At 33.2% G+C, this 12782-nt stretch overlaps 1 protein-coding gene across 2 annotated transcripts; it reads right to left on the minus strand.

The window, feature by feature from the left end:
* Window positions 1-3453: 3453 nt before the first annotated feature.
* LOC149212196 (uncharacterized) lies at window positions 3454-8060 on the minus strand. Of its 2 annotated transcripts, none has more exons than XM_089391763.1 (5): window positions 7572-8060; window positions 7377-7424; window positions 4578-4643; window positions 4277-4342; window positions 3454-4162 (listed from the first exon to the last, which is right to left on the minus strand). In XM_089391763.1, exons 1-5 carry the CDS (start codon window positions 7869-7871, stop codon window positions 3647-3649), a joined length of 996 nt encoding a protein of 331 aa, XP_089247889.1. In that variant the 5' UTR covers window positions 7872-8060; the 3' UTR covers window positions 3454-3646. The 2 variants fall into 2 exon arrangements, with proteins under 2 accessions (XP_089247889.1, XP_089247890.1); XM_089391764.1 differs by having other exon boundaries at window positions 4578-4640; window positions 7572-8057.
* Between the last annotated feature and the right edge of the window lie 4722 nt (window positions 8061-12782).

Here is a 12782-nt window from a genome sequence, read left to right on the forward strand (position 1 = left end):
ACATTCTATATAACTTTATTTAGTGATAGGTTTAAGTTAGGGAATCAATTAGATGAGTTTGTTTTGTGCTCACTATTGTAATTAATAGAAATGGAGCAAAAATCAAAATTTTTTATGAATTTTGTTGAGATTCTAAATTTATTACTTTTCTATTATTTAAAAAAATAATTTAATAATAATATTTTAAAAAATAATAATTTAGTAACAATGTTTATTGAATAGTTTATATTTAATTTTGAATTAAAATCATTATTATTTAAATAAATCTATTCAATATATTTAAAAATCTCAGAACACTTAACTTATACAATTTTAACAATTAAAAAATTATTTTAATATTTTATTATTAAATTTAAAATTAATAAAAATCTTCAGATACAATCTTTATAAATTTACACTTAAAAAAATCATTATACTAGAAACTATAAACAAAATATAATGTAAATCAAATGTAATTGGGCTAAGATAAATAAAAGATATTTGAATTTAAATAAGGCATGTGAATAAAGAATATGTGGAATTATGATGAAAAAAGTTTCTAAAATTAGGTAAATATATAAATTTTCAAATTTTTTACAAATGAGTTAAGTTGTCTAAAACCAATTTGCATTCCAAATAACAAAACTTTCCTTTAAAATTATCTTTGGTTTTGATTTAGTAATTTAGCAGAGTAGTTGAATGAGGATTCTCTAAAACCAATTTGCATTCCAAATAACAAAAGTCTCTAAAATTATCTTTGGTTTTGATTAGTAATTTGGCAGAGCAGTTGAATAAGGATGTGCTACTTCCATAAGCTTTCAGTATGGTTGCACATTCAAACAACGCACACACATAATCAAGATATCAAAAAACCGACAATATGTTCAGAATTGAGTAATTCTAAGTCGAAATATAACAAAATCAAAACAAACCCAGAAAATATAAATAATAGGACAATTTCGAAACGAAAATAAAACATTTAGTCATTGAAAGATCTGAAAATCATAATCTTGATAAATAGGACAATTTTGAAATGAAAATAAAACATTTAGTCATTGAAAGATCTAAAAATCATAATGAATAGCACTCTCAATGGCCAATGTGCATCCTCTGTGCATCTATTGCACATCCTCTGTCCATCTATTTGGGACTTTAACGTTTTCACCAAACCCTTGGTGATTTGGAGGTTACATATGTTTTTAGTTAATTCATTAAAAATATAGTAAACTAAAGGGTGATTTGGAGGTTACATATGTTTTTAGGTAATTCATTAATAATATAGTAAACTATCCAAATATTGGCAATGATCTTATCTCACGGGGTCTTCACTCAATAAGCCTCTAACATATCATTCGTGGCATACTAAACAATACCTCTAATTTGACTACATATTGGAAAATAACTCTAAAAATCACATTTTTAAACCCCCTACCAATACAAACCCAATACACTTTAGTTTAAAAACCCCTATTTTCAAGAGATATTGTAGGTATCCATTTTTTTATTAACATTTTTGTATACCCCTTTATATTTTTTTATTAACTTTGAGAGTTATTTTTTGTACCTACCAAAATAAAAGCCCTTTACCCCCTATATATTCCCCAATATATTATGTCATTTTTTCCTCAATATATATCCCCCAATATGAGTATGGTATTGCTCCCCCAATGAAGACTCTGTGTCTTATCCAGGGGAGCTAAATCCATAATCTTTAGACCAATGGTGTCCTCTTCCTCTTCCACTTCCACTTAGCCTAATATTCCCATTATAAAACCAAAAAAAAAGAAAAAAGCAGTAACCCAAAAAAAGAAAGAAAGTGATAATTAGAATTTAATATATATGTATATATATATATATATATAATTTCATAAATATGAAAATCCAGATTATAATATTAAAATTTAACGTCTATCTTTGAATGGATTATTTTATTTTATATTGATATGGATTTTATATATTATGTTTTAATAGAAAATTAAAAGTTCACAATTTTCTAATAAAAAATATTAGATCACAATCCCTTTATAAAATCATGATTAAAATTGATTTTTTTATAGGTTTTTTCACAATTTTTTTTTAATCATTAAAAATCATAGGCTTTCTTATTTCCTTTTACTTCTAATAAAACCAAAAAGTTAAATAAAAAAAAATCATAAAATTAAATATAAGAGAAATAAAACTAAAAAAATAATTAGCAACTATTAAATTAAGAAGTTACTAAAAAGCTTATAATAAGACCTCAATCAATCAATTTACAAATAAATAAATTGAAAAATAATAAAAATTGATTTCCTAATGTTAAACTAGAGATAAATGACAAAATTTTTTTGGTAAAAAACAAATTAATAGACAGTCAAAAGCAAAATTGAATGCATTATACCATATCTGTGACAAATATAACAAAACTGAATACATTATACCATATCTATGACAAGTATAATAATAAAATGATACTTTGTATATTAATGATAGTTAACCTATAATGTTTATTATTATGAGGAGTAAACTTCAAAACCTACAGCCATACTGTACTTGAAGTTTTCCAATGGGTTATGTGATGTCATGGAATATCTCGTAGTTGGCTGAGTGAACATCAATAATTGAATAGTTGTTTGTATCTTACCAGTGGTTAAGCTATAAGGTTTATCATGGTGATAAAGAAAGTTCAAAACCTACAGCCATACTGGATCAAGTTTTCCAATGGGTTATGTGATGTCTTGGAATATCTCGTAGTTTTGCTGATTGAACATTAGGTGCAAATTTTTCCAGAATAATACCCTCGGTAATGTCAAATTCAAAAACTCGAAACTTGAATGCTGATTGAACATTAGGTGCAAATTTTTCCTGAAATACCCTCGGTAATGTCAAATTCAAAAACTCAAAACTTGAAAAATCTATTGTTAAAAACAAAAACAAAAAAGACCAAAACCTTTGCCAAAAAGCTGTTTGCTCTTTTGAAAAAATTTGAATATATTGCATATACTACATTTGGGTTTCCAAACTTTTATCAATTTTCAGAAGCCAAACTACTGTGGCAACCCAGCTATCTATAAAGCCTGTAATTAAATAGTCCAAGACAACTGGTGGGTCTTTCCTGTCTTATGCATATAACTGCAACCTAGAATTCCAATTGGATTCCTCATGATGCAAAGCATAATCTTCCCTCTGCATGCTGGTTGTTTCATATCTATCGTTTCATTATCAACCCAGACTCCTTATTAGAGATATAGATGCAAAGCTCTTACAATTGAATTGTTTTTAGCACTCAAACCAAAAGATTTGGCCGATACTCTGGTTATTTCAGAGATATTTTTCATAATCAAACCAGTTTCCTTCTTATATATAGTTTACAAAGCCCTTAACATTGCATTCTGTTTGGCATTTAAACCGCAAGAGATTTGGGCATAGCAGCCGCATATTTTGCATTTATGGCAAAATTAACATTGGACTATCGTAACAGAAGGTTATAAAAACTGAAGTGAATCCTTCAATGACACTTATATTAATGATTATAGAAACAATACAAAATTGAGCTTTACACAGATCCAAAGATTGATACACTTTGGAATGCCTTGTCAGCACTAGAAATTATATGACAATCCTCATTCTCTAAGCCAATAGCTAGAGCATGTAACCAGCATGGTTACAACGTTTATAAAAGAAAACATCAAACAAATACAGTCCACCTTAACTGAGGAAATTTGTCTCTTTCGAGCTCTATCATTTGCCTCCTTGTCTCTGCAGCAGCAGCTTTGCTCTCTGACATCGACATTTGGTCGTGAAGATCATTTGAAATATTAGTGCCAAACAAAGATTCGTTTGGAGTGTTCAGATCAAGAAACCCTGAATTGGCGCCAAACAAAGATTCATTTGGAGTGTTTAGATCAAGGTAACCTGAACAGACAGTATCCTTTGTAGGAATTGCGCCATCCTTCTGAGACCCAAATGAGGCCTCAGAGGAACAAGGATACACTGTTCTTTCAAGCCTCTGGAGCTTGTCATATGCCGAGACTAAATCTGAACTGCCGGAACATTTCTCAAAATGTTCATGCTCATCACATCTTTGAAATCCACCACATGAGGCAACTATTTCTGTTTTCTGTCTGGTATCTAAACCAGATGATGATGACCAAGATGTGTAAGGCATGTTTTGCTGTTGCCTTTGCTCAGAGCCCAATGCCAACTACAAAACCCATCAAGAACAATCTGTCAGTTAAAATGAAGAGCCACGTCTCTTCCTCTTTGCAAGTAAAAGAGGGGAGAATAAGAAGATAAAAACTCAAATGGGATTATGCACCTGTGATTCCATAATAACATTGCAATCTTTCAAGTCTTGACTTGTTTTCCTCATCTGCTCTACCTCCTGGCCCAAACAAAAAACCTGTGAGCAACTTTCCCATTGAACAAAAACTAGATAAACGATACATGGAAACATTCCAATTTCACTGAATACAGAAATGAGTATGAACAAAAACTAGATAAACGATACATGGAAACATTCCAATTTCACTGAATACAGAAATGAGTATGACTCATTCCTAATAGAACGAGAAGGTAGAAGCAGATCCAACATAAAAGAAGTGAATAAAAAAGCCAACCTTTATCAATCTTGCGTTTTCCAAGCTCAATTCAACCAATGTCTCCGTTAGCTCCTTATGTGTCTCCTTTGGACAAAAAAAAATTGAATGTTTAGTCTACTTGAAAAGGTGTCTCCCTATCATCAACAAACACGCACAATCTACACCCACATTAATGCATATGCCTATCTCTGTGAACATATACACCTAGGCTTGCCAGCACACACGAAGACATACACATATATACTTATGCATTTACATACATAAATGCACACACATATTTACAAAGATATGTACATATCCATTTTTAAAGCTATATATATAAGATGGGACAAAAAACTACAACAGTATGAATACAATGTGAAAGTGCAAACACGGCTCCTAGAGAATGTCAAAAATAACATAACGGACGAAAGAAAGGAACCTGCAATAGCAAAACCTCAAAATACATGTATATAAATGTGACATAGGTCTGGTAATACACAATAGAAAATACAAAGTGAAAGGTCCAAGACCGCAGAAGTGGACAACTAAAGGGCCTGTCCCGAGAGAGAGTTGATAATGAAACCAAAGATGTCAAGATAAGATAACATAATTTTACTCATGTCCAAAATAGGTCAATGGGACCGAAAACACAAAGAGTATAAATACAATGTGAAAATGCAAACACAGCTCCTAGAGAATACCAAACCAAAACTACAGAAATGTACAATTCGAGAGCCTGTTAAAAGAGAGATATCTGACAATGAAACCAAAAATGTCAAAACTTCAGGTAGAAAATATGCCCATACACATACTCAGAACAAACTTGCATTCACCTATATACCTACATAGACATCCATATACACAAGGACAATAGCAGACACACATATCTACATGCATATGCTGCCATAGACACATGTACATATACAAATTTGACTTAAGGTATACAATACACATATCTCTACCTGTATACAGTGTACACAACCACAAATATATAATTAAAATAATAATTTATTTTTGAAGTTAAAAAGTCAAATTCCAAATTGGTTTATGAAACTTTTGGGTTGTGAGCCAAAAGACTTACTTAAACTGTTAAAATTCAATGTTTCACCAAGACTTTGAGACGGTGAGACATGGATGCGGGGAGACGCACAAGGCGGATGTGTGGGAGTACCTTCAAATTTTAGAGAAATTTAAGGGGGACGGGGTGTATATATATATATATATATATATATATATATATATATTTCAGTTTCATATTCAATAATGAAATAATAAATACAATGATACATACATAATTGAATTAAATAATGAAATAAATTGAACCATACTCATCATCCTTACTAATACATACATGATTCATCCATAGACCACGAGATTCAATAATGAAACACTCTGATCCATATTCATTATTCATCATTCTAAAATCTACATTGATTTAAAAATTAAATTCATCATTCTAGATTCTAAATTGATTTAAAATTAAAATTCATCATTCATCATTCTAAAATCTAATTAGTACTAAGCAAAATAGACTATAATAGATGCTGAAATCTGAAGACTAGAATAGTAAACTAATATAACTAAAACTCAAAAATAGTGGAGTGATGAGTCTAAAAGTCACTCTAACGTACATAGAGGGTTTGGTGCTCTTGATTAAATACTAATTCCATACCCTTGTACATGACAAAATGCAATAGAAACTTTGCAATCCATGAATCCTGAATTCTTTAAAAACTGTTAAGTTTGCTGAGTTTTGAGTGAGATCTAAAATTCTACTTTCTCCATATGAAATCCAATGGAATCGGAACCACTCTCAAACAACCTGAGTCATTTCATGGTAATGTTAAAAATTTAAGTAAAAGAATGAAAATGAAATTTCATTTTCATCCTTTTACTTTAAGAATTTAACATTACCATGAATAGCATAGCATTAGTATGGAAATATGGTCAAATACTAAGTTTTCCATGTTATAAATCATTGTTTACAAGCAAATTTAAGGAGGGGCACATAACCCATTTTGAGGGGAGACGCATGTTTTGAGGAGGGACACCCAGACAGTCGCGTCCCCCACACTGGGAAACGTCCCACCTGTGCCTCCCAGCATCTCCCCAAAAGAGAGACGTAGAAAACATTTCCCTAAACATCCACCATCCCGTGTGCGAGAGGTGCACACACCCAACCCTGAAAAACGCAACCACATGGAACACTGCTAAAATCTGCAAAATATATATACTCTACCCTCTAAAAAAAACTACCCTGACAGTGACAAATACCCAAATATATATAAACACACCACGATGACAATGTCAGACACGCAGAACACGTATGCTTATGATTTCATTCATTGTAACTTATGACATCTCTAAATCATTTTCCTATTAAGAAGCGGGTAGAGTGAACAACAAAAGCCCAATAGTTTGCCTTTCCATGCCTGAAAAATAATAGATACCCTATCTAACACTGACACATACACATACAACACCTTTATGTACATGTATACAGAGCCAGACACAGAGGTATATATAGATACCTATAAAATACCCATATGTACATGTATAGAGAGCCAGATACAGAAGTATATATAGATATATATGCACAGTGGGAATTATGCATGCATACAGTACATGTCTATATGTATCCATAAAAGCATGTTATTGGGTACAGACAAACTTCTCGCATATATGTGTGAGAGAGTGAAAATTTACAGTACATGTCTATATGTATCAATAAAAGCATGTTATTGGTTACAGACAAACTTCTCTCATATATGTGTGAGAGAGTGAAAAATTACATTACCAATAAGGGTGGCAGAGTAGGTTAGAGGGTGTGCAAACCTTTTTCTTGGTCACTCGTTTCCTGGGTCGATTCTTCCCTCTCACATTCTGCATTTCATTGGAGGAAAAAAAAATCGAACCCATCTCAGAATTTTCAAAATCCAAGGAACCGATTCATTCATAGCAAGACCCACAATCTTCAATGCCAAAATACAGGGACCCAACATGAGAACTCTCAGATTAGAGACCACTTACCCTTGAGTTGGGACAAGATGTGGGTTGCAGGCGGCGGACTGGTGGTGGGGGAGAAGCCATAGCCATGCCGCCATTTTCAAGTTCATAATGGTTTTCGCTGACAGAGATATCGAGTGGGCTAAGGATGGAGTTGTCGGTGGCGCTGTTCTCATCTCTCTGAAAGGCAGATCGCTTGCGCTTGGATCCCCATCTAAGAAAGAGTCTCCAGTAATGGCGGAAACAGGTTATGATGCCTGCAACTTCAATTTCCTCATCTGCAAACTGAGGGTACTCAGAAATCCCAATCTTACTTCGCTTCATGGCTTCAAAATCTCTTCTGCCTCCACTGTTCCTACTCTTCAAACACACTTCCAATGTATATAGCAGGAAAGCACAGTTGGATAAATATATGAATGCTGTGATTAGGATTGTTATGGAAGAAGGGCGGAATCGTTATTGGTATGGATAGTAGATTTCATTAATTATCATCACCACCATTGTCTACGTCATCCACTATAGAATTGGGAGAATGATGTGTGAGATTATCTGCCTTTCTCTCCAGTGAAAGGTACATATGTATGTGCCACGTGGCTAATTACTTTGCACCCCATTAGGTTTTCACTTTTGGGGTCCGCCTTCTTGCAGCCCAACTATACTAACGACCTTGAATTTTTCAGATTTTGACTTGTCCACGCTGGCCCAGCTATGATGTATGGTTTGTCAAGTTAGGGTTAGCTAACATGGATTATGAGAAATCATATACTGTTTACATTTACCAAATATGGAATTTTGATCATTTGGGTTGTAATTTTTTGTAAAGCAATAAAAATTTGAAATAAATATAATTAATGTAATTTTATAAATTAATCTAATGAGATGAATTAATAATAAATATAAAAATATTTATTCATTATATATTTGAAATTTAAATAAATTAAATAACTTATAATTTATTTAAAATTATTATTATTAATTATATTAAAAAATAATATATGAATTAAATATATACCATCTAAATAAATAAATATATATATATATAAATTAAATAAATTATAATTTATTTAAAATTATTATTATTAATTATAATAAAAAATAATATATGAATTAAATATATATAATCTAAAAAAATAATAGAACAAGATATTTGATTATAAAGATTCACTCTCACTTAATTATGCAGATTTTTAATTTGTAAATAGACTTTGTTACTATGATTTATGAATATCACATGTCTAAAAAACCACAACTCATTTTATATAACATTTTTTTAATGATTAATTTAATTAAAAAAATATATAATTATTTAGGAGATAAATCTTAACATTGGATTTCCATACTATCCACTTAATAATTATTATAATTTTATTTTAAATTATTATTAATATTTATTATAAAAAATAATATATAAATTAAACATATATACATCTAAAAAAACATGTAACAAAATTCTTGACCATGGATATGTGTTCTCATTAATTATGAAGATCCTTAACTTGTAAATAGAGTTTGTTACAATACCACGAGCTACTACAATGGTGTATTACCACATGTCTAAAAAATCATAACTCATTTCATATAACACTTATTCATATGGCATTTTTTTTAACAATCAATTTAATTAAAAAAACCAAAAAAACATGACTATTTTTGTTAGGATATTCTGACACATAGGAAATAGTTAAGTTCAACTTGGTCTAGTATAGAGTTAGGTAAAGTGTGTTTCTTTACCGTTGTACATTTTGTAACTTACAATCCGACGGTCACGATATGTAGTGATCCAACGGTTCACTCTCTCTTCGGTATTACCGACACTTGATCCGTGGCTTGACACCCGATTGGTCCATGAGTTCTATTTAAAGCGCATGGAGGGTCATTGTTCGGGTAATCCGTGCATGAGAGAAGCTTATGTAAATTTTCATTCTTTGATTAATAAATTGCCTGTAGTAGCCACGTTGGCGCAGGCCGTGGACTGTTTCCCTCTTTGAGGGTTTTAACCACGTCAAAAATACTGGTGTATTGATCTGTGATCTGGTTGTGAGCGGTGTCCTTTTGGTGTTCTTTCTGAGGAACTTACCCTGTAAATTCCTACATGGTATCGGAGCTATTTGAGGGCCGCGTCCGTTGGTGATCCAAATCTGAAGCCGGTAGAACTGCATGCGGCTGTCGTTTCCTAGATCTGTTGTTTCTGACTGCTTTCGGGCCGAGAGGACTGCTCTGTTGCGTTCGGAGCATCTGTTCCAGTGAGGAACCCCTTTCGTTTCACGCGAAAAGGTTTCCGGTAGCCCTAGCTGCGTCATTTTTCAGATCGGGAGGTATACCGTGTTTTTGCAGTTTACTGTTATTTTCTCTCTGCTTATTTCGGTTTCGGTTTATTTAGCCCTTTTTTTTAACTGGATCTATACCTTTCATTTCTGCGTATGCTCTTTGCCCTGCGACTCTGTGCGATCTGGGCAAATCAGAAACAGAAAGGAAGGATTTTTCTCATGCGTATGCTCTTTTCCCTGCACCTTAGTGTGATCTCAGAAAATCAGAAACATTGAGAAAAATATTTAGTTTTTCGGCTAAAGCTAACTTTGAGCCGCAAGGTTCATTTTTTAAAAATATCTAGTTTTTTTGCTAAAGCTAACTTCGAGCCGCAAGGTTCGTTTTTCTTTGCATATTCGTGTTGGGTTTTGTGTTTTGTGTTTTGTAGGGAAAAAGAGCTTTCTCAAGGCAAGCACGCAAACCAAGGGCCCCCCCCCCCCCCTCTCTCTCTCTCTCTCTCTCAAATTTTTTGTATAGATCAATTGGTTCAAAGCTATTTTAAGAGAGTAGAGGTCTTGGGTTCAAGTCTCCATTTTGTGGGGGCGGATTTTTTCAGTGCCGCACATTCGCGCACTTTGCCGGCAACTTCAACAATTTTTTTTTCAAAAAGCCATAACTTCTTCATCCGGAAGCCTTTTTCAGAGCCGTTTTTTCTAAAACAGCCTAATTTTTCGAGATCTATCCATTGGAACACTTACTTTCAGCATCTTCAGCTTCAGTTTTTTTTTTAAATGGAAAGTCCATGCCAAGTCATTCTTGACAGCACTAACTACTTCCAATGGATAGCCTACATGGAAGATTTACTTAGAAGTAAAGGTCTCTACAGAATAGCCACAGACCAAGAGAAGAAACCAAAAGATGAAGACAAGGCTGCAAAATGGGAAAATAGACAAGATCAAGCACGTGGTTTGATAGGGATGTCTATTTCTCCTGATCTTAGATTCCATATTGCAGAACTTGAGACTCCTCATGAAGCATTGGAAAAATCACTAAAGTTTTTGGGATTAAAAATGAAATTAGAGCCCATCAACTTGAAAATGAGTTGCTTACTTTGGATCCTAATAATTTTTCTTGCATTGAAGATTTCTTGTCCAAATTCAAGACCCTTAGATATCTCTTGGAAGGTGTTAAGGTTAAGAAAGAAGATAGTAACCTTATTTATTCCATCCTTACTAAGTTGGGACCAGCCTACTCTGTATTTGTTTCCACTTTCCATTCTACAAGGGAAGCTTTCATTTGTCAAGGAAAAGACTACAAGGCCCCTTCCTTTGACTCCTTTTGTGATTCCTTAATAAGAGAACAAGAAAAACTCTTACACCTTGGTCTTCTTAATCTTGGAAACTCTTCCAAGAAAGCGTTAGCCGCCCAACAGCAACCAAATTCAAAGAATCCTAAGAAGTCATATCCTAAAAAGAATGGTCCTAAACCAAACAAGGGTCCTAAGCAAACTCAGCCTCAAAATGAAAGATCATTTCAGCAAAATGATAAGACCAATAAAAACAAATGGAAGAAGACTGATAGACATTGTAACTTTTGTAATCGAGATGGCCACTTAGAATCTAAATGCTTTAAGAAGATGGAAGCCTTGGAAGCCGCAATGAAGAAACATAACATCCATGTGGAACATACTTCAACTTCAACTTCCGGAATGGCACTTTCTGGATGTCGTTGTCAATCATCTCAGTCTGGTTATGCATTAAATGTATCTTCTTCTTCTCCTTGTCATGAGTGGCTCATTGATTCTGGAGCCTCTTATCACATGGCCAAAAACCAAGCCATGTTTTCTTCTTTAAATGATTGTAACACCAAAAATATATATGTTGGTGATGATAGATCTCTTAATGTTGTAGGGACTGGAACTGTTCATCTAGACAATGGTCAGTTTAATGATGTATTATGTGTTCCAACCTTATCCTGCAACCTTCTATCTGTATATCAGATAACTGATTCAGGTGAAGGTAAAATTATTGAATTTTCACCTCATGATGTTGTAATCAAGGATCTAAGAGATCCTAAATAGATTCTAGCTACTGGTATTGTTGATGATTCCACAAGGTTGTATAAGTTTCACAATTTTGGGTCATCAAATCTTCCCTCAGTATTTGTTGCTCATAATGATGAAGTGAGCAAACTTTGGCATGAGCGATTTGGTCACTTAAACTATCGCTCCCTTCAGCATCTATGTAAAGAAAATATGGTGACAAGTCTTCCTATGGTATCTTGCAGAGATGGTGTTTGTTCCGGATGTGTACTCGGAAAACATCATCAGGGCAGTTTTGACAAACGTGCCTCTTGGCACGCCTCAGCCCCTTTACAGCTTGTGCACAGTGATTTATGTGGTCCACTTCCTGTTGCTTCATTCTCTGGCTGCAAGTATTTCTTAACTTTCATTGATGATTTCTCCAGACGCACTTGGGTATACTTCTTAAAACTCAAGAGCGAAGTATTTAACACATTTTTGGCCTTCAAAGCCTTTGTTGAAAAACAATCTGGACATCAAATTCTTAAGCTAAGAACTGATAATGGTGGAGAATATGTTAAAAACGCATTCATCAACTTTTGCACCGAAAATGGAATTCAAATGCAACATATTGTTCCATACACTCCACAACAAAATGGTGTAGCTAAAAGGAAAAATCGCACCTTAAAGGAAATGGCTAATTGTATGCTGCAATCTAAAGGACTCAGTCTTAGTTTTTGGGCCGAAGCAATTAATTGCGCAAATTATATAATCAATCACACTCCTACTAAGGTTCTAAAGAATATCACTCCAGAAGAGGCTTGGAGTTCCATTAAACCAGATGTAAGTCACTTTCGTGTTTTTGGAAGTGAAGCATGGGCCCATATTCCAGATGAAAAGCATAAAGCTTTAGAACCTAAGAGTGAGAAATGTACTTTTGTTGGATATTCTGAAGATGTAAAAGGTTA

This window comes from Pinus tabuliformis, chromosome 1_1, assembly GCF_031772625.1.
Source record: "Pinus tabuliformis cultivar Carrire ecotype Pingquan chromosome 1_1, CPIR1, whole genome shotgun sequence".
Lineage (NCBI taxonomy): Eukaryota > Viridiplantae > Streptophyta > Pinopsida > Pinales > Pinaceae > Pinus > Pinus tabuliformis.